Source organism: Notamacropus eugenii, chromosome 2, assembly GCF_028372415.1.
Source record: "Notamacropus eugenii isolate mMacEug1 chromosome 2, mMacEug1.pri_v2, whole genome shotgun sequence".
In the NCBI taxonomy this organism is placed as follows: Eukaryota; Metazoa; Chordata; class Mammalia; order Diprotodontia; family Macropodidae; genus Notamacropus; species Notamacropus eugenii.
In genome coordinates, this window is record NC_092873.1 from 499,401,069 (window position 1) to 499,426,440 (window position 25,372).

General features: G+C 40.4%; 1 protein-coding gene across 1 annotated transcript; it reads left to right on the plus strand.

Moving 5' to 3' along the window:
* Positions 1-254: 254 nt before the first annotated feature.
* On the plus strand, positions 255-23,509 carry LOC140529947 (guanylate-binding protein 1-like). Its single transcript, XM_072648997.1, has 11 exons — positions 255-372; positions 14,409-14,617; positions 16,426-16,553; positions 16,744-16,853; positions 17,189-17,385; positions 17,888-18,130; positions 18,495-18,775; positions 19,345-19,557; positions 19,754-19,856; positions 20,088-20,281; positions 23,004-23,509. The coding sequence occupies exons 2-11, from the start codon at positions 14,428-14,430 to the stop codon at positions 23,124-23,126; spliced, it is 1,782 nt and encodes a 593-aa protein (XP_072505098.1). The 5' UTR covers positions 255-372; positions 14,409-14,427; the 3' UTR covers positions 23,127-23,509.
* The last annotated feature ends 1,863 nt before the right edge of the window (positions 23,510-25,372 follow it).

The window sequence follows — 25,372 nt, forward strand, 5'->3', positions numbered from 1 at the left end:
TGCCTGCCTTTCCCAAAACTCTGTAAGAGAATTTTGCATAGAAATTTTACAGAGAAACACTGACATTAAAGAGCCTGCCCTCAGCATCCCCCTCCCGACTCCCACCACCTCCCACCACACCTCCCCACCCCCAAGTCCATTTACAGCTTCTCAGGTCACTGAGTGACTCAGAGGGAAAGCTCTTTTTTTTCTCTTTCACTTCTTGTTTGCTTCCGTTTTGGACGCTAATTTTTTTTAAGATCTTTTAACTGTATTGTGACAGCCCAGAAACGCCCAGGGCTCAGAAGCTGAGGCATCAGAATAAAAACCGACAGTCGCCAAGCAGAGGAGGAAAACGAGAGCAGAGGAAACAGAAGTTCCTCAGCGGGACAGGTAAGGATTTGTCCTGTCTTTCCTCTTCCATTGGGGCTTTCTTCTAGTGCCCCTTTATTCCGTTTGAGAGCCGCGGAGCAGGGAGCCCCATTGTCGCTCCATTCAGTCCCTTTGCGCTGCTTGGCTCTGTAGCTGGAGTGTCTTCTCTCACGTCCGGCGGGCAGAGGACTCCAGCCTCCTGCCAGCGAGGCTCGAGCATCACCTCCTACAGGACGCCTTGGCTGTTCTCCTAAGGGCCACTGCCTGCTCTCCAAAGTCTCCGCTTCTGTGTTATCTTCTCCCCAAACCTCTGCTAAGCTGCAAGGTGCGCCAAGGCGGGCTGATTTCCCTGCTCTCCGTATCCCTAGCTCTCATCCAGGTGGTCTGCACGACAAACGTTGGCTGATTAAGTGGTGTCAGAGATTCCGGGAAAATGACTAGCACCAAGAAAAGCCTGGACACTCTAATGGAGAACATTAGGGATGAGCCAAGTTTAAGTGCTGAACGAGTGCCCGCTGCGGGCTAAGAGCTTACTAGCTCCTCTCTGTCTCCGCTCCTCTCCCCTGCTTTTTTACAACCTGGGTGACCGAAGGGATCTTTCCTCCCTTCCATCTTATTTTCTGGCTCACTCTCACCTATTCACATCGTTCCTATAGCCTTGAACTTTAGGGTTCTAACGAGAGAGGTTCTTAACTTGGGGTCTACAGGCATCCATGGGGTTCATGGAGAGTTTTTAGGGGGTCTGTGATCTTGCATGGGAAAAATTTCATTTTTATTTCAATAGAATTAGTTTCCTTTCAAATCCCATTCTATTTTGCACAATGGAAAACATTATGTGAAAGGATCCATAGGCTTCCCCAGTGTCCAAGGGGTCCAGGACACAAAAACGTTAAGAACTCCTGTTCTCTTAGTCAAAAAGTCATCAATATTTACTAAGCACCTACTGTGTGCCAGCTCTGCCCTAAGAGATGTAGGCATAAAAAGATCTTTGAACAGTAGAGAGGCCTTATCTGGTGAGGAGAGGCTAGAGAAGTTGTGGCAGGAAAATGTGGCCAAAACCCAATGCAGCTCTCCCAAGGTTGTCCAGGAGGAAACTGCTTTAGATTATTCTAGTCAGAGAACTTAACACTGGGACATCTCATGCTTTATTTTGGGGAATAAGAACTAGCGTGTCTGTAAAAGTGTTGGCATTTCTATAGCACTTTAGAGTTTGTAAAACACTTTAGAATAACTTCGTTATTTCTCACAACAGCCCTGGGAGGTGATATTACTTTCTCCATTTTTACAGATGGGGAAACTAAGGCAAACAGAGGTGAAAGAACTTTCCCAGGATAAATGTCTGAGGCTCCATTTGAACTCAGGTCTTCCTGACTTCCAGGCCCAGCACTCTCTCACTATTGCACCACCTAGCTGCTTTTCGGAACAGAAATGGAAGAGCATGAGACAACTGAACCAAGAACATTGACAAAGTACTGCTAACTGTACTTTAAAATTTGTGTGACTTATGTTGTGGAGGCAGCAGTGTCACATTCCAGAGAATAGTGGACTTGGAGTCAGAAGACATTAGTTTGAGCCCTCCTGTAGAACCCCTTACTAGCTACAGGATCCTTCTCGTCCTCCATTTACTCATCTGTAAAATGGGTTTCGTGGTAGCATCACTGTGAGGACGCAATGATATAATACATTAAAGCTCTTTGCTTGCCTTAAAAGCTGTAGAAACCCTAACTACTGGGCTCAAAAATACAATTTAATTTGAGCCAAAAAACTCACTCTGACAGTTAATTAGTCATCATCCTCATTTTAAAAACAGGGAAAGGGAGAATTGAGCAGTCTGAAAGTTTTGCCCAAAGTCACAGTAGGAGGTAAGTTGCAGAGCTCAAACCCAAAACATGACTGAGGGATTTCTTTCCCACCACAGTGCTGTATCTTCCTTGCCACTAGAGGGAACTAGAGGGCAAATCAGACGTCAGACTCAGAGTACTAACATTGAGGAATAAAAGCAGATCTAGGCTCACTAAAGGGATCCTGGAGGATGCCCAGCACAGAGGCTGAATCCCGGCTTCTTCACCTGGGGCCCATCACTACCTGCCAGGGAGCTCGGAGGACCCTGTGAACCAGAAAGGGGAAAATATTTTGATAACTATATCTCGTAGAATCAGCTTCTTTTGTAACATCTGTATTTTATTTTGTACATTTAAAGGCATTATCTGAGCAAGGGTCCATAGACTTCACCAGACTGATACCAGGAGTCTAGGCATGCAAAAGTGCATCCCTGTTCTAAATGGAAGAGGGTCCCCCTGCAGAGGAGGAGACCTACTTCAATTTGCCTCAACCCCACACAACTGTAGGGCCACCAGAAAGAGACTTAAAATCATTCAAGGGTTTGATCTAAATAGCCACACAGGAAAAACTGAGTAGATGAAAGACACCTAGTGATCACTAGACAAATGTGTCTTGGATAGATGATGTCAGTGGACATTGAGCTGGTCTTGAAAGGAACAGGAAAAGGAGCATGGTTTGTATGGCTTTAGGAAAAAAGCAAAATTCTTTTTGTTATTTCAGGGTCCTCCTTGAAAGAATAATGCTTTAACACAAAGATTTTTCTGATGATTTATAACTGACTGCAAATCAAGGGACAGTACAGTTTTGGAAGAATGGGAGTTAAGCATCATCATCAGGGTAATAAGGAACAATGAGGCAGATATGGACAAGGCTGCAAGCTACTACAAATGAGGACTGCTGTGGGAGAGACAATATAAGGCATGTATTCAGAGAAAGGTACAGATGAAAACAAAATGACATTTTGACCACAGGAGCTCCAAACCAAGCAGGGATCATAGCAGTACGCAGAAGTACAGAAAGGAGATGGAGCTGCCTCAGAGCCAGGGATACCTGGGTTCAGGTCCTACCTGACACATACTGGCAGACCTCTCAAGCCCTGAGTGTCCCAGAAAGCTCTTTAAGACTATGAGTTATGGAGAGGGTGCCTGTCTGCACCAAGTGAGGGAGATGCTCTGTTGAGAGTTCTCACATCAAGGAAATGACAGGTCTAGTTCCTACCTTCCCTTTCACCTCTCCCACACCAAAGAACAAACAAATACACACCTGGGCTTACCTCCTGACCATGAGAAGCAGCTTTGGAGTCAGAGGCCCTGAATTTAAATCATGCCTCTGTCATTCATCACCTATGTGCCTCTGGAGAATCACTTCCCATGGCTGGGCCTCATTTAATTATCTATGAAATGAAAGGGTTGGACAAGTCTAAGGCCCTTCTCGCTCCAAACCTAAGTTTCCAGGATCTGATGACAACTTATTTCAATTATGCCTCTTTTTTGACTTTTAACATATACAACACATTCCTATCCCCAGTCAGGCAGCCCCGTTCCAAACACAAATAAAATTGGCTGAAAAGCTCTTTCAGCCATCTTCTATGACAGGTACTTAGTATTACTGAGACTTAGACTTTGTCAGATTTTCATAAGTCTACTAAAAAAACAGTTTTGTGCAGAAGGAAAAGGCACACTGAAAATGAAAGCCAAGTTGAGTTCTTTACTGTATAAGTTAGTAAGTACACAGACGTGTGGCGTGCACACAGAAATGGTGGCTATATTTTTACAGGATCCTCTATTTCGAACTGGGAAGAAGTTGCCATCAAGTTCAATCCCAGCTCCCCCCATTTTACAGATGAGATCACTGAGAAGGGAAGGGACACCCATGGTCACAGAGCCAGTAACTATTTCAAATGGAATTCCAACTCAAATCTTTCTGTCTCTGAGTCTAGAACTATATTCACTATGGCACTGTCTTCCTTTAGGAAGGAAATGATGAGTTCTGCTGGCTTCACCATATTTAAAGGCATATCCCATGGGGTTTCCTACAGAAATATCAGCAACATTCAGTTACTGTTCTTACATCTTCTTCAGTGGAACACTTCTTCCATTCTAAGCAGAGTTTTTCTGTTTAAGAATTCCATATTCAAAGAAACAAACCTGCCCTGAGCCCCTTCATCTGGCTAGATTCCCAGATCCCCAATCAGTTTGCCACCAACTTTATTTGCCTTTTTGTAATCAGCTTCTTACTTCCTTCCCCTCCTTGGTCCACTCCTCTGTTCTCTCTACTGTCTTTTTGGCTCCTCATTCCACTCAGCAGATGATCCTATCTTCATATTGAAAGGGCATCAGGGGTCCTGTGAAGCTGGGTTCAGATAGAAAGGGGATAAGTATAAGGGATCAAACATTTGGGGTTTGGTTAAGGAAAGCAGACAGCAGTCAATTACAGAGCCCCATAATAACATTTGGTAAAGACTAGACAAACCCAGAAGGTGCTTGGGAGGTCACCTAATGACCCCTACTAGATGAAGGAGAATACCTTTTTCTTCTTTCCTTATGACAGCCAGATGAAGGGAAGGCTTTGGAAGTAATCAAATGTGGAAGGCACAGGAGCAATCAGGATCTTTTGTATCTTCCCAGCTCTAATTTATGAGATCATAGAGGCCATCCTTAATCAGTCCAACCTTTTCATTTAACAAGGGGAAAATCTGAAGCACAAATTATTTAATGACTTGGCCATGATAACAAATCCAGCATTCTTTCTGCTGTACCACACTGCTTTACATTTCTATCCCTCTCATAATCCACAATACAGAGTATCCCAAAAGTCTTAGTGTAGTTTTACATTTCAGTAACCTGAAAGTGTGCTAATACTTGTGTGTGTATTTAAATATGCATACATATATACACATGTATGTGTATAGATATATAGATATAGATATATATAAAGCTTGACCATCTGCATAAGTGTACATACATTGCATATACATCTAAACTTACATATGAACGTGTATATCTGAAATATGGATGTATCTGAAATATGGATTATATATATTTTATATATGTGTGTATAATATAAAGATTTGTATGTTCAAATCTCAGTTGGTAGCAAATCATTGTGTAGTATGGGATATGGCAAAAAACAAAACCCACCAAAGACACTTTACAGAATCTCAGAATTGAAACTGACCTTAAAGACCACTTAATCCAATACAAACTTGAACAAAAACCTTTGAATCACATACTTAATAAATGGTCATCTATCAGCTTGAATACAGTTAGTAAGGAGGAATGTACTATCCAAGACAACCCATTCTGCTTTTGGACAGTTCCAGTTGGGCAGGCAGGTAGCACCATGGATACAATGCCAGGCCTAGAATCAGAAAGCCTTATATGTCTGAGTTCAAATCTTGGCTCAGATACTTACCAGCTGTGTGACCCTCAACAAGTCACTGAGCCTTGCTTGCCTCAGTTTCCTCATCTGTAAAATGAGCTGGAGAAGGAAATGGCAAACCACTTTCAGTATCATGAAAATCCCAAATGGAGTCATGAAGACCCAGACATGACTGAAATGACTGAGCAACAACTGCAAGGAAAATTTGCACATAGTTGCTTGCATGTTGCCTCTGCCATCAGACTGGGAGATCATTGTGAGCAAAGACTATTTTTACCTTTCTTTGTAGTCTCAGTGATAGCACAACGCTTGGCACAGTAGATGCATAATAAATGCTTACTGACAACTTCTTATACCACACTTAGATGTGTCTGTCCTGTAACTTCTTCCCACTGCTCCCAGTTCAACACTGTAGGCCCAAGCAGAATACTTAAAATAATTAAAAACAGCCTGTATGATATCCCTCTGGGTCTTCTTTGAACTAGACAAAACTTACTAAGTCCTCCAACTGACCATCACATAGCAGGAGTTGAGTCTAGGTGTATTTGACAAGAAATACCAGCTCAGGCTTGAAGAAACAGAGAATGAAGGATTACCATGGCATTCCTTGGGGTTGCCTTGATTAAAAACAACTTGAGTCTTGTATTCAGTGGTGGGAGGTTGAGGTCTAGGTAAACAATGTTTTAAGATGGACTTTGAAATGTTGGAGGGTATCCAACCACAGGAGATTTACCAGAGTTGTGAGATGACTGGTGTCAGTAATTGGAATCAGTTGAAAGAAGTAAGGATGTTGGGCCTGAAAAGAAGGGTTAGTTGTTTTGAAGTATTTGATGGGCTGTTAAACAGAAGAGGAATTGAATTTGCTCTGACTCATCTTCAATGATTGATTAAGGGTAGAAATGTCAAGAGGCAAAATTGGACTTGATGTTAGGAAAATCTTCATAACAATTAGAGCTGCCCTGACATGTAATGAACTGCTATGGGAGACAGTGGGTTCCCCACATGGGAGATTTTCCACCAAAAACTAGATGATCATTCTGAGTGATATTATAAGAAACATTCTTGCTGAAGTATTAGCTGGGTTCAATGGACAGGGAGTTATCTGGCAACTATGAAATTCTGTGACATTTATTTTTACTCTTCCAAACAGTCATAAAATCCTGAAACCCCAAAGCAAAGTAAAATCCACAATCCAGTGTAATACTCTTAGAAAAAACTGGGTTCACCACAGTATAGAATCATGGTACACCAAGAGACGTCACCTCATAGCTCTAGCCAGAGTCAAGGCAACAGACTGTCAGCAGAATCTGGATCAGAAAAACAGAGTGGCATTAGGCAAAAACCAGAAAGACAGAGATGAGGCAAAACTAAGGCAGAAGAAGAAAAGAGAGGGTGAAGTATGTAAAACAAGGAGAAAAAGACTGAGTCAGGAATTCAGGGAGTCTCATGATATTTTGTGCCAAACACCTATTAGGCGGACTAGTGAAGGCTCTGCTTCCAATTTAAGAATGATGCTTTAAATACATAAATTCAAAAATACCAATTATCTTGAAATACATTATCAAACTATTGAAAAAAGACCCCAAGTTAGGAATATCTCATAGACAGCAGGTCAGGTTTAGGATGTGAGACAAGGAGGAGTAAATTTCATCAGTGAATTCTTGGACTTCTTTGTAACTCCCAGAGCAATTCAATCAGTATTACTTGTGTAATGGCCACCCAGTTGTGGAAGGAAGGAATGAATGAAGGAAGGAAGGAAGGAAGGAAGGAAGGAAGGAAGGAAGGAAGGAAGGAAGGAAAGAAGGAAGGAAGGGAGGGAGGGAGGGAGGGAAGGAGGGAGGGAGGGAAGGAGGGAGGGAGGGAGGAATGTGAAATCAATATGGTCAGTAAATCTTTGTTCCTCACTGACTTCCTGCAAGGGCCCTGTGGTGAGCCCAGTTATTTTCATTACCTGTTAGAGAACAGTGGCAAAAGACAACAAGATAACAGTACTCTCAGAATTCAGCTTGGACAAAAGTTCTTTTTTTTTTTTAAATGTATTTATTTAACTTTTAACATTCATTTCCACAAAAGTTTAGTTTCCAAATTTTCTCCCCATTTCTCCCCTCCCCCCACCCCAAAACTTCGAGCATTATAATTGCCACTATCACCAATCTGCCCTCTCTTCTAACATCCCTCCCTTCCCTTATCCCCATCTTCTCTTTTGTCCTGTAGGGCGAGATAACTTTCTATACCCCATTACCTGTATTTCTTATTTCCTAGTAGCAAGAACAGTACTTAACAGTTGTTCCTAAAACTTTGAGTTCCAACTTCTCTTCATCCCTCCCTCCCCACCCATTCCCTTTAGGAAGGTAAGCAATTCAACATAGGCCATATCTGTGTAATTTTGCAAATGACTTCCATGATAGTCATGTTGTGTAAGACTAACTATATTTCCCTCCATCCCATCCTGCCCCCCATTGCTTCTATTCTCTCTTTTGATCCTGTCCCTCCCCAAGAGTGTTGACTTCAGATTGCTCCCTCCTCCCATTGCCCTCCCTTCCATCATCCCCCCATCCTGCTTATCCCCTTCTCTCCCACTTTCCTGTATTGTAAGATAGGTTTTCATACCAAAATGAGTGTGCATTTTATTCCTTCCTTTAGTTGAATGTGATGAGAGTAAACTTCGTGTTTTTCTCTCACCTCCCCTCTTTTTCCCTCCACTAAAAAAATCTTTTACCTGCCTCCTTTATGGGAGATAATTTGCCCCATTCCATTTCTCCCTTTCCCCTCCCAATATGTTTCTTTCTTACTGCTTAATTTCATTTTTTTAAGATATGATCCCATCCTATTCCATTCACTCTGTGCTCTCTGTCTCTGTGTGTGTGTGCGTGTGTGTGTATGTAATCCCACCAATTACCCAGATACTGAAAAGTTTCAAGAGTTACAAATATTGTCTTTCCGTGTAGCAATGTAGACAGTTCAACTTTAGTAAGTCCCTTATGACTTCTCAGCTGTTTCCCTTTTCATGCTTCTCTTCATTCTTGTGTTTGAAAGTCGAATTTTCTTTTCAGCTCTGGTCTTTTCATCAAGAATGCGTGAAAGTCCTCTTTTTCATTGAAAGACCATTTTTTTCCGTGAAGTATTATGCTCAGTTTTTCTGGGTAGGTGATTCTTGGTTTTAGTCCTAGTTCCTTTGATTTCTGGAATATCCTATTCCATGCCCTTTGATCCCTTAATGTTGAAGCTGCTAGATCTTGTGTTATCCTGGTTGTATTTCTACAATACTTGAATTGTTTCTTTCTAGCTGCTTGCAACATTTTCTCCTTGACCAGGGAACTCTGGAATTTGGCCGCTATGTTCCTAGGAGTTTCTCTTTTTGTATCTCTTTCAGGAGGTGACTGGTGGATTCCTTGAATACTTTTTTTGCCCTCTGGTTCTAGAATATCAGGGCAGTTTTCCTTGATAATTCCATGAAAGATGATGTCTAGGCTCTTTTTTTGATCATGGCTTTCAGGTAGTCCCATAATTTTTAAATTATCTCTCCTGGATCTATTTTCCAGGTCATTTGTTTTTCCAATGAGATATTTCACATTATCTTCCATTTTTTCAATCTTTTCATTTTGTTTTGTGATTTCTTGGTTTCTCATAAAGTCTTTGGCCTCTATCTGTTCCATTCTAATTTTGAAAGAACTATTTTCTTCAGTGAGCTTTTGAACCTCCTTTTCCATTTGACTAATTCTGCTTTTTAAATCATTCTCCTCATTGGCTTTTTGAACCTCTTTTGCCAATTGAGTTAGCCTATTTTTCAAGGTGTTATTTTCTTCAGCATTTTTTGGGTCTCCTTTAGCAGGGTGTTGACCTGCTTTTCATGCTTTTCTTCCATCTCTCACATTTCTCCTCCCAGTTTTTCCTCCACCTCTCTAACTTGATTTCCAAAATCCTTTTTGAGCTCTTCCATGGCCTGAGCCCATTGAATATTTATTTTGGATGTGTGGGACACAGAAGCCTTGACTTCTGTGTCTTTCCCTGATGGTAAGCCTTGTTCTTCCTCATCTTAAAGGATAGGAGGAGATATCTGTTCACCAAGAATATAACCTTCTATAGTCTTATTTTTTTCCCCCTTTTTCTTGGCATTTTCCCACCCAGTGACTTGACTTCTGAGTGTTCTCTCCATACCCACCTGGTCTCCAGATATGCCCAGCAAGCACTTGGGGTCTGAGATTCAAATGCTGCTTCCCAGCCTCAGGGCTTTTGGTGGGGGTGGGGGCTGCTATTCAGTGTGAGATTAAGTTTGGCTGCTCAGGTTGGGGCAGGGCAGTCACATGGGGCTCAGTTCCCTCAGGGGGTTTATGTGGAGACCTTCAGAAATGGATCTGAGCTCCTGCCTGCTTTGGGAGCCCCTGTCTGCTGCCACCTCCACTGCTGCCTCCCGAGGGGGCCTGAGTTATTGGGTCACCCCACTCCCCTCTCAGTGAGCTGGAAAGACCGTCTCACTGACATTTGGTGTCTGTGGGTGGAGGGACCTGTGCGGCCTCTGGAGATTCTGTCCCTGAAGCCTGCTCAGATCTGCTCCTCTCGGTGCCACGTGGCCAAGGCAAGGCTGGGCTCTGCTCTGGGTCTGGTGTGTGACGGACCTTTGGGGTCAGATTTTCAGTTCTCTCTGGAACAGAAATCTCCTCCAGGCCATTGTTCTGTGGCTTGCGCTGCTCCAGAATTTTTTGGTAGTTCTTCTTTACAGGTATTTTATGGGCTGTGTGTTTGGAGCTAGCATATGTGTATCTTTCTACTCTGCCATCTTGGCTCCTCCTCTTGGACAAAAGTTCTTAACCTGGGGTCCAGGAGCTTTTTTTTGCTTCAATAATTTGAGCACTCTACCTCAATATAGTGTTTTCTTTATAATTCTATGGATTTTATTTTATATGTTTTACTTTGAGAATGAAGCCATACTCTTAAACAGAATAATAGTAACAACTTCCACAGAAGGAAGAACCCTTTTCATAAGACTGATCATTATGGTTGAGGGTGAACAAAAGGGGTGCTGCTCTTCATGAAACTAATAAAAGTACATTCTGTCTCTTTGATGGATCATAGTCCTTATGGATTTCAGGAACCCATGGTTTCTCCTTGTTTCAGTCAGGGCCCTCCCTTTGAGAAACAGGTCAGGCTTTTTGTAAGAATGAAGTAAAAAGGTTTCAGTGCAGGACGTTATTCCTTAGAATCTGATCAAATACAGATTAGGTTTTCTATCCAAGTGAGACCAAGAAATTTAGGAGAAGACACTATCCTAATATTATTTCTTAATATTTTAAAAGAAATAGGAACTCTTAATAGTTATGCTTTCATAACACTAACTACCTTCAAAACCTTTAATAAATCATTGACCCTCACTGAGACTCATTGTTCTCATGCATTCTGTGACAGTAGATCGGACTGTTCACACTGTAAGATTCCTTCTACTTTTCAACTCTCCAGTCCTATGACTGAAACAAACTGAGACAAATAGAGACATCACTGCTCTGTCTTACAGATTGAATTCAGTCTGATTAGATCAGAAAAGTCTCCGGATTTACTTACTCTGTGCTATACCAATCAAACTACTAGACAATTATTTTCTAGCATTAGAAAAAATAATATCAGAATTCATGTGGAAGAACAAAAGCTTCAGAATATCAAGGGAGTTAGTGAAAAGAAATGGTGGAAAAGGTGGTCTAGTCCTACCAGTTCTCAAATTGTATTGTAAAGCAGCAATTATCAAAACCACTTGATAATAACAAAGAAACAGAGGGGTAGACCAGTGGAATAGGTTAGATACTCAAAACACAGTAGTCAATGGATATTGCAATCTACTGTCTGACAAACGCAAGGACCCCAGCTTTTCGGATGAGAACTCACTGTTTGACAAAAATTGCTGGGAAAACTGGATAACATCATAGCAGAAACTGGGCATAGACCAATGGCTGACACCATACACATGAATAAAGTCCAAATAGATAAACGATACATATAAAGAACAATACTGTGAACAAACTAGGGGAGCAAAGAATAGCGTATTTGTCAGATTAAGAAGAATGGAGAAATTTTTGACCAAACAAGAGATAGAAAACATTATGAAGTGCAAAATGAATAATTTTGATTACATGAAATTGAAAAGTTTTTGCACAAACCAACCCAATGCAACCAAGATGAGGGGAAGCAGAAAACTGGGAAAGAATTTTTGCAACTAGTGTCTGTGATAAAGGCCTTATTTTTGAGATATGTAGAGAATTGAATCAAATGTACAAGAACACAAGTCATTCCCCAATTGATAATGGTCAAAGGATATGAACAGGCAGTTTCGATAGTAAGAAATTAAAGCTTTCTATAGTCATAAAAAAATACTCTAAATCACAATTGATGGGAGAGATGCAAATCAAAACAACTCTAGGTACCACATCACACCTATCGGATTGGTTAACATGACAAAACAGGAAGATGATTAATGTTGGGGAAGATGTTGGAGAGTTGGAATACTGATTCATTGTTGGTGGAACTGTGAGCTGATCCAACCATTCTGGAAGAGCAATTTGGAACTATGCCCAAAGGGCTACAAAAATGTGCATTCCCTTTGCAATATCACTTCTAGGACTGTATCACAAAGGGATCCTAAAAATAGGAAAGGGTCCCACATATACATAATTATTTATGGTAGCTCTCTTTGTGGTGGCCAAGAACTGGAAATTGAAGGGATGCTCACTAGTTGGGGAATGGCTGAATAAATTGTGGTATATGAATGTAGTGGAATATATTGTGCTATAAGAAATGATAAGTAGGAAAGCACAAAGAGGAGTAACACTACTGGTTCACTAAGTGCTTTAGAGAAAGTATCTCATAAGAGCCACACAACAACCCAGTGAAGTAGGCACTTTGTTATTGTGCCCATTGCACAGGCGAAGAACATGAAGTGCAGAGACATTAAGTCCATAGTCACCCAGCTGGGATGTGTGTCTGATAGGATAGAAGCTCAGCTCCTCCTGATTCCAGATTCAGCCCTATATCCAACTTGTCCCATGGCCTCAACAAGTCCCTGTTAGGAAATGGCACATGCAAATAACTGTGTGCAAATGAGATCTATGCAAGATACATTGGATATAATCATTAAGTGAAAGGCACTAGCACTAAAGGGAGCTAGAAAAGTTTCTCACTTAAGTTTAGCTGAGAATTGAAGGAAAACAGAGAAGCCAAAAGGTAGAGAGGAGGAGGGGAGCATTCCAGGCAGGAGAGACTGAGTCAGGTGAAGGAGTGTTCATCAAAGAGTTAGATCATAGGCTAAAATACTTGTGATTTAAATTACCTCACAACAAATACCTGCATGACATAAATACCCAAATGTTATAGTGTTAAAAGTGTTGGAATTTCTTTAAAAATGGAAACATGTCCTGTCCCTGGTTGCTGCCCCCGGGCTGCTTGTCTCCTAAAGGCTTTCTATCTTACCTACTGCTAGCCTGAGTCTGCTCAGGATTATTGCCTCTACATTACGTTAGTCTGAGAATGTAATTGTCAGTTACTTCTGTGATTAATCAGAGCAGCCAAATCACAAGATCGAAACATTTTCATCAAACTGATGGTTCTCATGGGATCAACACAGAGCTGGAAGGGACCATAGAGAACATCTAATTCAACCTCCCCTTTTTATGATTGAAGAAACTGAGCCCCAGAGAGGCCTACTTATTTGTTTAGTGTCACACAGGTAGTAAACAAGAGAGGCAAGATTTGAACCCAGGTCAGGGCTCCAGTCAGGGCTTTCTGCACTATACCACATTGTTTGTGGCTTATGTTCTGAAGTGTATTTAGAACTTAGTTTGTTGCATATTCAAACTGAGCCCTGGAGAGTATCAACATGTTTACCTTTAGAATCTTCCCCCCTCCCCTTTCTTCCACTAATGAAGGAATGAATTTATTAAGCACTACATGCCAACTACTGGTCTAAGTACTGACAATGCCATTATGAAATCAAGATAGCTCCTATTCTCAAGAAATTCATTATAATGAGGAGAAAATACACAGAAGAGTTCAGCTTGAATCATGGAAAAGCCCAATGATACTAGGGGTTCAGCAGGAAACCAGATAGTAATGTATCTCCTCTATTGTCTCTTCTCTTGATTAAAACCACGCTTGCAAAGGATTGTTTTGGTGGTCCTCACTTGCTGCTGCGACTACTGAACAAATAGAGGCCTGAGTTAATGTCCCCCTGGAACACAGCTGCCTGAAATGGGCTCGATTCAGGACTGCCAGTCAGGATGAAGGGGATACTGTTGTTTTCAGGCCTCTGAGACTTACCTGCTGCCAAAAGGTGATGCCAATAAGTGGCTGTTGGTCAGCTGTTGGTGGTGGTAGGGACAGATTCCCCTGTCTCAAAGTTACTATTCCCCAGGACAGTGGCTACAGCTGCCAGGCTAAAAGCAAGGTGGATGATCAGGGTTAGAAGTTAAGAGTGCTCCTCTTCGCAAGGCTTTTGGAAGAATGTATTTCAGCTACCTCTTCAAAGTCTGTATTTAATAAAAATGTATGTGTAGAACTTACATGAGATTGCAAGCCGTCCTGGGGAGGGATGGGGAAGAGAGGGGGAAAAAGAGGGAGTGAAGGGGAAGAAATTGAAGATATATGGAAATGATTGTGGAAGACTTAAATAAATTAATAGTAATTATAAAAGAAAAGTCTCTGGATCTTAAACGAAACAAAAGACTCCTATCAGAGACATGGGGAGTCACAAATGAGCAGGAGAGCAGTCTTGTGGGTCCTTCATCCTGACTCTGTGTTTAGATATAACAATTAGCCATCACAGAGCCTATTTGATCAGACTTTTCCATTTGCAGGTAACAAATCACTTTCAACATGGCCTCTGATGTCCTGATGCCAGCCCCAGTGTGTCTAATTGAGAATGACAAAGGAGAACTGAGAGTGAACCAGAAATCACTGGAGATCCTTTCCTCCATAACTGAGCCTTTGGTGGTGGTGGCTATTGTGGGCCAGTATCGCACTGGCAAGTCTTACCTGATGAATAAGCTGGCAGGGAAAAAATCAGGTATGTGAGGTCAGTAATTTAATGGTATGCATGGGTTAGCGCTTTAGCACATTTAACATACACTTTATTCATTTTGGTGACTTCTCTTCAACAAGAAGGGATAGATCTGGAAAGTCAAGGTCTCCTTCTGACCTCTGCCTTAGACCCCTTAGGGCAGTCTGGAAAACCAAAGGGCACTTTCTTCCACTTTGTCTTAACAATATCTGACATATTAATATGTATGTATGTTGTGTATGTATTTTACATGCATAATAAGTACATATATAATAACATGAACATGTATAAATTGTATGTGCTGTGTACACTGTGTATATAATGTAATAAATTATACAATTATGCTTTGATGTGCATGTGTGATATAACATGTACGTTATATAATATTCATATAATGTAGAGCCTATGATAGAATATATGTACCTATTACACATCTAAAGTACAAATATGCAACTTCCGTGTATGAATATTTATTTATATATCCATATATATACCACTTTAAAATTTACAAAACATTTTACATACCTATTCCATTAGAACCTGATAACAAGCCTATAAGGTAGGTATTACTGGTCTTATCAATATTTTACAGATGAAGAAACTGAGTCATAAGATCCCTGCCCATCATCACAGGGCAAGCACGTATTAGAGTTGAGATGTGAACCCAGGTCTTCCTGAATGCTGGCCTTATACCTTTTGATTTATGCCACACTGGCTTAGTTTCTCCTTAGAAGAAAACTCAAGGTGCCCTTTCGGAATAGGATAACTGTGATGACGATTTTATGTGAGCATTCTAATAAACTTTATGACAAAGGCTGTGTGGTACTGAGGGAAAACCAAATGCTGTCAAAGAGTCTGGGCTTAGGACCCAATTCTCATACTTGCTAAGTAAATTGGACACATCACTTGGTGTCTCTGACTTCGTCTGCAAAATGAAAGAGGGAAATTAGAGGATATCAAAAGCCCCTTCTGGCTCTAAGTCAAAGATTCAGTAACTCATGGGCTCCCTTCTATGGTTTAAGACCTAGTTTACACTATTCCCTTTCACATATACCAGAATTCAAGCAAACTGGAGAAAGAACTAATTCCCAAACTGATTGAATCATTCATTACCTGTTTCTATGTCTTCAGTGACACTATTTCCCATTCCTCCTGGCCATATTTCCACACGTTAAAATCCTACTTAATCTTCAAAGAGCAGTTTAGGTGTGCCTCTTCCTCTCTGAAGACATCCCAGGCCCTTAAGCCAAGAAATGAAATGTCTCTCCCCTGAATTCCTGTTCATATTTTTTGCTTGCCTAAGACATATTTGGCTTTTAAACATAGTTTTTTCTACATATCTTATATTTCCTAAGAAGACAGATGCTACTGAAAGAAGAGTCCATATCCTGTTTATCACAATATCACTCATAGCTTCTAGGACAGTGCCTTGCACAAAGTAATAAAAAATGAAATAAATGAATAGATGGATGGATAAATGGATGAATTAATGAGTGAATAATGAATGAATGAAGAGGAAGTCAATAAGGGAAAACTTCCTAGGTATCTCCTCTGGTCTCTGAAATATAAGAAAATGTTCCTACTTGCAATGATCAGGCAACTAGTCTATCCTGTATCTCTCTGGTGGTAAATTAAAGATAAGATCTAAAATACAGATTCTGTTTTATGTCATTTCCTCTCCTCTTCACTATGGGAAAACAGCCAATTTTCTTGCAGTGAAGGATTAACATTAAACAGCTGTACTACTTTCCAAGACACTCACCAAATATGAGTCCCCAGATGCTCCATGCTCATCTCTCCAAACTCTTGTGCAGGCTTCTCCCTTGGCTCCACAGTGCAGTCTCACACCAAGGGCATCTGGATGTGGTGTGTTCCTCACCCCAAGAAACCAAATCACACTCTTGTTCTTCTGGACACAGAGGGCCTGGGTGATGTGGAGAAGGTAAGAAGGGAGGACACTGTTCATGACTGATTATGAAAGAGAGCATACCATGACTATGATAACTTTTGGACCTGCAAGAACCCAAGGGAGTTGAATTTTCACCTAGTATACAGGTATGCTGATCTAGGAGCAGTCATGGGAATGGAAAAGTATCATGCAATAAGGTCAAGAAATGTGTTCTGATTCCTAGGGTGACAACAAGAATGACTCGTGGATCTTTGCCCTGGCTGTGCTACTGAGCAGCACCTTTGTCTATAACAGCATGGGCACCATCAACCAGCAGGCCATGGACCAGCTGCAGTATCCTTTCTGGGATTTGGGAGAAGAGGACAGATGGGGAAGGGTGGAGGGGGGCCACAACTTTCCCCAGTATCTCTCCGAAGCCCATGTTCTGTTCTTCATGTTCCAATGACAGGTATAAGAGTGTGTGTGTGTGTTGTGTGTATATAGGCAAACACATATATACATACACATACACATATCACAAGTTTTAGAGAAATTAGTCATGTTTTATGATGAAAAGGTAATCAACCGGCTCAGGATCAAGGGGAAGTAAAAGATTTCAGAGAAGTGAAGGAATTGTGGAACAAAGGCTGATGCTTTTTTCTGCCATATTTCCTTAATTAATTTCCCAGCTATGTGACTGAGTTGTCAGAGCACATCAAGAGCAAATCTGCCCCTAACACAGATGGAAACGAAGACTCTTCAGACTTTGTGACATTCTTTCCAGACTTTGTGTGGACTGTGCGTGATTTGACCTTGGAGCTGAAAATTAATGGGAAACCCATCACCTCTGATGAGTACCTGGAGATCGCTCTTCAGCCTAAGAAAGGTTCCAGGGCTTGAGATTTGGGTAGTGATATGGGGAATAAGGGCAGGGGATGGAAGAAACCTTCTGGATTTATTTTATATTCTGAATACAGACTTCTCTAGTTATGGTTCCCTGCCTATTTGAAGACAAAGTTATTCCTTTTTGGCTGAATCTAGACTATTGCCTTCACTGAAAAACTGAACCCGCTTTCTTTCTTGGGAAAAAGTCCTTTGTCTTTTTTCATCATCATCATCTTCTTTACCATCGACAAGCTTTTATTAGCCATCTTAATTGTGCCAACTACAGTGCTAAGCATTGAATGTACAAAGAAGGGTGTGTGGGAGAACAGTCCCTGCCTTCAAGAAGCCCATATTTTAATGGGGGAGTCAACTTGCAAAGACCTAGTACTAATAAGCTTATATTGACCCAAAGATAGGTTCCCGAAAGGGACATCACTTTACAGAGTGTCTCTGAAGTCCAGGCTCTATTGTCTGTTACAAGACTCCTCCTTCTCTTCCCTCAGGCAAACCAGAGGAAGTTAGAATGTTCAACCTACCTCGTCAGTGTATCTGCCAGTTCTTCCCCAAGAAGAAATGTTTTATCTTTGATATGCCAACACACCCAAAGAAGGTTTCTCAGCTTGAGAAACTTCATGACAGTGAATTGGAATCTGAATTTGTGGAACAAGTTGAAAGCTTCTGCTCTTATATCTTCCAGCATTCCAAAGTGAAAACTCTCCAGGGAGGCATCACAGTCAATGGGCCCCGTGAGTCTTTTGTCCCTCCTATTCACTTCCACTACCTTTCTTTGGCTGTTTTTCAGAGAACAGGAGAGGAATGTGGAAGGGAGCACCTTCCCAGGAGAGGCCCTCATAAAGATAAAACTGTTGGGCTTGATAACAAAAGACTTTTCTGGTTTCCTGTATATAGTCTCTCATTAACTATTACCATCATGGATCCTCCTTGCTCCTCCTGTGTCTGAAAATCTCTAAAAGGCTAAATAAATTCCTTAAAATACAAATTAATTAAGATGTATTGAAAAGTCAAGTGTCCATACCCATTACTTGGCATGACAGGTTCTGACTATTCTCCTGATGATTTTGACCTCTTCCATTTTTGTTTTCTCTATAGGTCTAGAGAACCTGATTCTGACCTATGTTGATGCCATCACCAGTGGAGAAATGCCCTGTTTGGAAAATGCAGTCCTGGCACTGGCTGAAATAGAGAACTCAGCTGCAGTTCAGCAGGCCCTGAAACACTATGAAGAGACAATGAAAAAAAGAGTCCAGTTCCCCACAGAAACCCTTCGGGAATTGTTGGATATACATGCCACCTGTGAGAGTGAAGCCATTGCAGTCTTCATGAAGTATTCTTTCAAAGATGCAGACCAGAAATTCCAAAAGGAATTGGCGGTACTTTGGCTACTCCTATTCACGGGAAAGGAAGGGTCTACATTAAGGAGGGCAGGTCTGGAAAGACAAAGGAGGCTCTTCCTGAGAACAACAGCTTACTAGAGTCTTAGGTCATAGTCTTCAGTCAGTCATGGAATTCTGAAAGTCCATTTGCAACCTCCTTTAAGAAAAAAGTCACACTGCGAATATTTTCTAAAAGACAATGGTTGACTATGATATGGTAATTCACATATTATTAATTTTGAGACATTGAAAACTATACATGAAAGAGTTTGAAGAATTGAGTATTGTGATCTAAGGTAAAGATAATAAGGGAAAGAGACTATAGGAAATTATATACTGTCCATATTGATTTGTCCTCTTCATATAATCTTTAAGATCTCTTAGGACAGATACGCCCAGAAAACTTATAAAATTAATTCTGGAATCAGGGCATGATGCTGCTTAGATACATAGGTGGGAGGGGGCAAGGGGTTTTTGAAGAATTGATCTCTAGAAATTCTGGTAATCTTCTGACAAATTCTCCCAATTGTACCTTTTACACCTCATTTCCTTTATATTGCTTAAAGAGCCAGCTAGAAGCCAAGCGTGATGCCTTTTGTCAGCAGAACCAGGACGAGTCAACAAAACAGTGCAGAGCTTTGCTTCAGGATATTTTCAGTCCTCTGGAGGAAGCAGTGAAGAATGGGGACTTCTCTAAATCAGGGGGCTATCGTCTCTTTCGGCAGAAGACCAAGGAGCTGAAACACAAATACTACCAGCAGCCCAGGAAGGGGATACAGGTGAACCCTCCCATTAGCAATACATTCAGGGAGGAGGTGGGGAAGGAACTTTGGGAGTCATTACCAAGCCCTGACAGGAATGAAAGTAATGCTAAATGGAATGACCCACTGTGAAGGCCAGTGTCCTGTGAAGAGCCAACCTTTTACCCCAATAGCTTCATTTCCCTATGCTAATTCATTGTTTTCCCTTTGCCAGGCTGAGGAGACTCTGCAAGAATACTTGAAGTCCAAGGAAGATGTAGCTGATGCAATCCTGCAGGCAGACCAGTCACTCTCAGCAAAGGAAAGGGATATTGAAGGTGAGAAATCCATGAACATGATCCAAGAATATGGCAATATGCAGAAAGAGTTTTTTTTTGTTAACAACATCTCCCTTGTCTATAGGCATGTATGTACACTTGTATGTTGGAGAATGTCTTTGATCAACATCAAGAAGTAAATTGAGATAACAAACCAGGGCAGAATGCTGCACTGGGAACCAGTGATCCTTCACCTCTCTTTAATTTTCTCCAATTTTTCATTATCCTCAGTGGAGCGTGTGAAAACTCAGGCTAAAGAGGCTGCTGCAAAGCAGCTGGAGGAAATGCAAAAGAAGACCAAGGAGATGGTGGAGCAGAATGAAAGAAGCTACAAGGAACATGTAAAGCAATTGACTGAAAAGATGGAAACAGAAAGGAAACAGTTAATAGAGGAACAGAAGAATAACCTAGCTCTGAAACTCCAGGTATGTAAATCCAGGAATTCATGCCCAAGAAATGGTTTCTAATATTTAATATACTGTATAAAAATGATTCAAAGGACTTTGGAGCATGAAGGGACTTCAGAGATAATCTAAACCATTCCCTCTTATGAGTCTACTCTTGACGATGGTCTCATATACATCCTTCATAGAGGAGTCAGTCAACATTCTGGGCACTGTCCTTGACTTTTCTTGACAAAGACCCTAATGCAGTATGTGCAGTGTCTCTCTTGCCACATGATCTTTTCAAAATAAGCTTCTCTGATTAATAACATCCTTTATCCTGGTTGTCTTGAGGAAATCATAATTGGTAATGTACCTACGTACACCCATCATGTGCTTCTCTCTTGCCCTGTGGCTGATGCTTACCTCTTCCAGGTTGATCAATTAATGAAATAAATTAAATTTAGATTTCATATGCTACTGTTTAGGTCTTTCCTACTACATGGTTATCACTCCATTTTTGTTAGAAATACACATTTTTATTTCAGAATTGCTAATTCCTTTCCTTACCTCCCCTTTTTATTACTTCCTCATTTTTAAGTATTATTTTTATGAACAAGCTTATTTTTATTTGCTTAACCTTTTTTAAAGTTGTAACACACTTTTTATCTCATCTTAAATTGTTTCTATTTCTCTTACAAAAGATCAAATGCCTTATTCCACAGCATATCTAATCACATGGTTAAGGCGTTCTATTATTTTTGCTGAGAAATGATTGTTTTATGACCAGGAACTCTCCCTAGACCATCTTTGGTTTCCCTGGACCAGACTCTCCCCAGATCTACTTAATTTTAGGCTTTTGATAAAGAAATTCTTTGAAGTCACTTTGGGTTTTGAATGCCATTTTTTATACACAGATAAAATGACCAAATTCAAGGAATGTTTAATTTTCAACTACAATCATTTCCCTTCAAGATCAAAGTACATACACACATAATACATACACACACACTTTATGAACTATATAGAATATATACACACTATGTTGTTCATAAGTATATAATATGTATAAAGTTTATTTAAATAAATGTATATATAATTTTCCACTGCAATTGTATCCTATCAAAAATAAAGTGTCTGTGTATGTGTATACATATATAAATGTGTGTGTGTATATGTATATATGTACATCAATGTGTGTGTGTGTGTCAGCATATATACTTTACTCAAATGATATTTTTATATATAGTTTACATCCATATATATATGTTTACATCCATATACATATATACATGTTTTACTCTTGAAGGAGAAATAATTACAATAGGATATTAAATATTTCCTGAACTTGATATGTGTATCTATGTATGTAAAAGGCAAACTGTAATTGTTGTGGTTGTTTCCTGAGATAGCTAAGAACTCTGGGGAAATGTGTAACATCATTTTTTCTTACGTAATTTCAATTGTTTTTCTTGATTATTTAATATTTGTCTTTATCATTCTGAAATTTGATAATGGTCAATCTTGGAGATTGGAATTTCTGATTTCTTCATGCTGAAATCCCATGAATTCTTTCCACTTGTGGGGTATTGTCAGTCCTGATTTACTGTGGGAAATCTTCTCTGCTCACATATATCTTCATTATGGAGTTGAATTTTCGTTTTTGTCAATACCCTCTAGAATCCCAGTTAAATCCTTGATCCTCTTGATATTTCTTCCATTATCTTTATCTTATTATGGTCAATATTGGTTTTGGATGGGGAACACCTAGGATTGTTTTCTATTGCCTTGTTCATTATCTTTTTCATTTTGTTCAACTCTCTTCATTAGGTTTTTTCCTGCTGTTCTGGATATTCTTAGTTTTCTGTGACTCTGTATTCTCACTGGTTGTTCCTTTATGTTTTCCCTCATTCTTTTTTTCCCTCATCGGGGCTCTTCTGTTTCTTCAGTGAACTAATTATGTGCGTTCTTTTCTCTTGGTATCTCTTCTCTCACGTCTGGTGATAATTCCTTTGTTTTATTCTTTCCTCTCTTGGTCTGAGAGCTGAACCAGACCCTGTACGGTGACTACATGGCTCTGAATGAGGCCAATAATCTCTATATGTCTTAGTTTCCTAACATATAAAATGGTCAAGTCATTTAATGACCTACTTCACTGGGGTGGGTTGAGTAAAGTGCTTTTAAAGCCTCCAAGTATTATGTAAATGACAATATGTAATATTGTAGAACTTAATCGCATTGGAGCTTTTATTTCACTTATTCTTCATGTGTCAGATAATCTTTACTTTATCCCTTGTACTTCTATGAAATTTTTTTAACCACCTTCAGAGTCATTTGCCCCTGGATTTAGAACAGCCAGTCCCTCTTCGAGAAGGAGAAGGCAGGCACAAGCGGCTGACATCTAGCCTGTAATCTGCTCTATACCAGCTGCTCCTGCCAGAGGCCACAGGCCCCATTAGCTTTTACAGATGCTGGTGTGGATGTTCAGCCTGTGAACTTCTGACTTGGCCTCTCAGCTGACTTCCTTCTGCTACCTCCCCACATCCTACTCTAAACATCTGTGCCAGGCAGCTGGTGGCAGAAGCTGCCACTCTGGCCCCTTCTGCAGTCCTTTTCACTCTAGTCCATAGGCTTGGAAAAACATTCCACAGGTCATTTAGAGGCTCTGGGGATATACTTACTTGGATCAGGTAAACAGTATTCTGAGAATTCTGTGTGATCCTTTTTGATTGCATGCTCTTAAATTCTATTTCTTTCTCTTCAGTTACAGGAACAGTTACTAAGATATGGATTCCAAAATGAATCCGAAAAACTTAAAAAGGAAATGTCGGCTCTGGAGAAGAGAGTGAGTGAATGGGAAAATTCATCTAGCTGTATCATATACTGAAGACTGACCCCTTCTCTTTCTTGTTCACCTACAACATAACTTGATGGAGAGTTCAGTATTCCTGTGATTTATGGAACATTTGTTGTGTGAGGGCTATTGAAATGCAAGGCTTACAAAGCTGAAGTTATGATTTACTTATTCTTCTGTCCAGTTGTAACCAGTACCACATTTAAAAACCTAGTGATCTTCCCTAAAGCCCTAATGATGACTTTAAAATAGGGCAAAAGGATGTGACTATTCTTTTGTGTTTGATTCCAATTCAAACTGTCTCTGTCAGCTTTTCTCCATTTTTGTCAAATAAAGTAGGGCTCTTGGTATTTATGTGCATATCCCATGTAGAACTATATTCAGAAATAAAACAATTTCTTATGAATAATGGTCAATTGTGAAGAGTTTGGTCCCCAAATGAGTGTGAGAAGGGTCATTTCAAGGTGAGAGAATGATGGCTGGGAAAAAGTTGGTTACCTATCCACTCTGATTCTTATTGTGATGTTGATTGGGGGGTGGGAAGAAGAGCAGAGACCCAGACACTATCTCTCTCTGCTCTCATCCTGTCAAGGTCATTCCCACCTCCTCCATTCCTGTGGATCTCACTTTTCTTGTTGGTGGGAATGAGGAGAGGGTCCAGGAGGCAGTTTTCCATTCACTCACCAAACTTCCTTCTACTATAAAATGGACATAGGAAGATCTGGGAGAGTAGTTCTTCCTATGTCCATTGTGGTCTGGATTCACTTATTCATCCTTCTTTGAGGGGAACTATAACAATGTGCACAAATAGAAGCTCCTTTACTCATCCTGAGCTCTTTGTTAGTACTCCCAGCAATTTAGAAGGCTATTTCTCTCTTACCTCAGTGATTCTTAATCTCTTGTACATCACGGATCCCTTTGACAATATGGTAAAAACCTAGGGACTCCTCAGACTAATGCTTTTAAATGCATAAATATGCATATATGCACATACATTAAATTTTTAAAAAGCAAACAAACTCTACTTTTGATGCTATTTGAGTGACCTGAGGCAAGTCATATTACTACCCTAGACCTCACTTTTCTCATGTGTGAAATGAGTGGGTTCCACAATATGGCTTTTGGTATCCCTCATGTTTCAGAGAGTCTGTGATATTGGATAGGAATATATAAATATAAATGGGAATGGAAATATATAAATTATATATATATATATATATATACACATCTACACAAATTCACATGCGTACATACATAAAAATAAGTAGGTAATATGTGCACATTCAAGAATATTTTGCTGTTGTTCAGTCATTTCAGTCATACTGGACTATTCAAAACTCCCATTTGGGTTTTTCTTGGGAAAAATATTACAGTGGTTTGTCATCTCCTTCTCCATCTCCTTTTGCAGATGAAGAAAATGAGGCAAACAGGGTGAAGTGAGTTGACCAGAGTCTCACAGCTAGAAGTGCCTGAGACCAGATGTGACCTCAGAAAGATGAGGGCAAATGGTAGCAGATAAAAAGTGCTGATGTGTTAACCTTTCTTTAATGCCAGCAGTCAGGGTCACGCCACTGACCTAGTGGAGTGACCTGGGTCATCCACCTGAAGAGTTTGCAATGTGGGACCCTGGGCTCTTTATTTATCCTGGAAGGTATAAATGATGTTCAGGTGGCTTTTGAGGTTGGCAATAGAAAATACTTCTGTTGAAGCCCTCACATCTGGGGAATATTTAGGCACCTTCCTCATTTCTCCAACACTGTACCCACACATCTGCTTTAACCTCCCATTCTAGACTCAGGGAGTTAGAAACAGCAAGAGTTTCCATAAAAGCATTTTGAGAAGACGTAGAAGGAAGAGAGGAGATGAGAAGGAAGAGAAAGTAAGGGAAGAGCTGAGAGAAGGAGGAAACTTGTGCGTGCATTAATGAATAGTTTGGCTTGAAGTCTCCTGAAAAAGGTAAGGGTTATTTCCCTCTTCTTTTCCTTGCATCTTTTTCCTTGGAAGTTCATCTCAGAATTAAAACCTGGTGAAAAGGGACAAGGGAGTAGATTGAATAATTCACATTTGCTTGGCATTGATTCATCCAAACAGCTTCCTCTGGTCTTAGCTACTTCATAAAAAGTCTGACACTGACTCCTGGCTTTGTGTTCTGGAGACACTGCAACTCATCCCCCTTAAGGCAGTGAGAACTACTGAGGGGGCAGGCACATTCCACAGGTGCCATGTCTCAGAAGACAGAGAAGACAAGCTTATAGGATAAAGAATGTAGCCATGATATG

Coding starts and splice junctions, on each gene's coding strand:
- LOC140529947 (XM_072648997.1), top strand. CDS start 14,428: ATGGCCTCTGATGTCCTGATGCCAGCCCCAGTGTGTCTAATTGAGAAT. Junction 17,386..17,887: donor CGCTCTTCAGCCTAAGAAAG/GTTCCAGGGCTT, acceptor CTCTTCCCTCAG/GCAAACCAGAGGAAGTTAGA. Junction 19,558..19,753: donor AGCCCAGGAAGGGGATACAG/GTGAACCCTCCC, acceptor TCCCTTTGCCAG/GCTGAGGAGACTCTGCAAGA.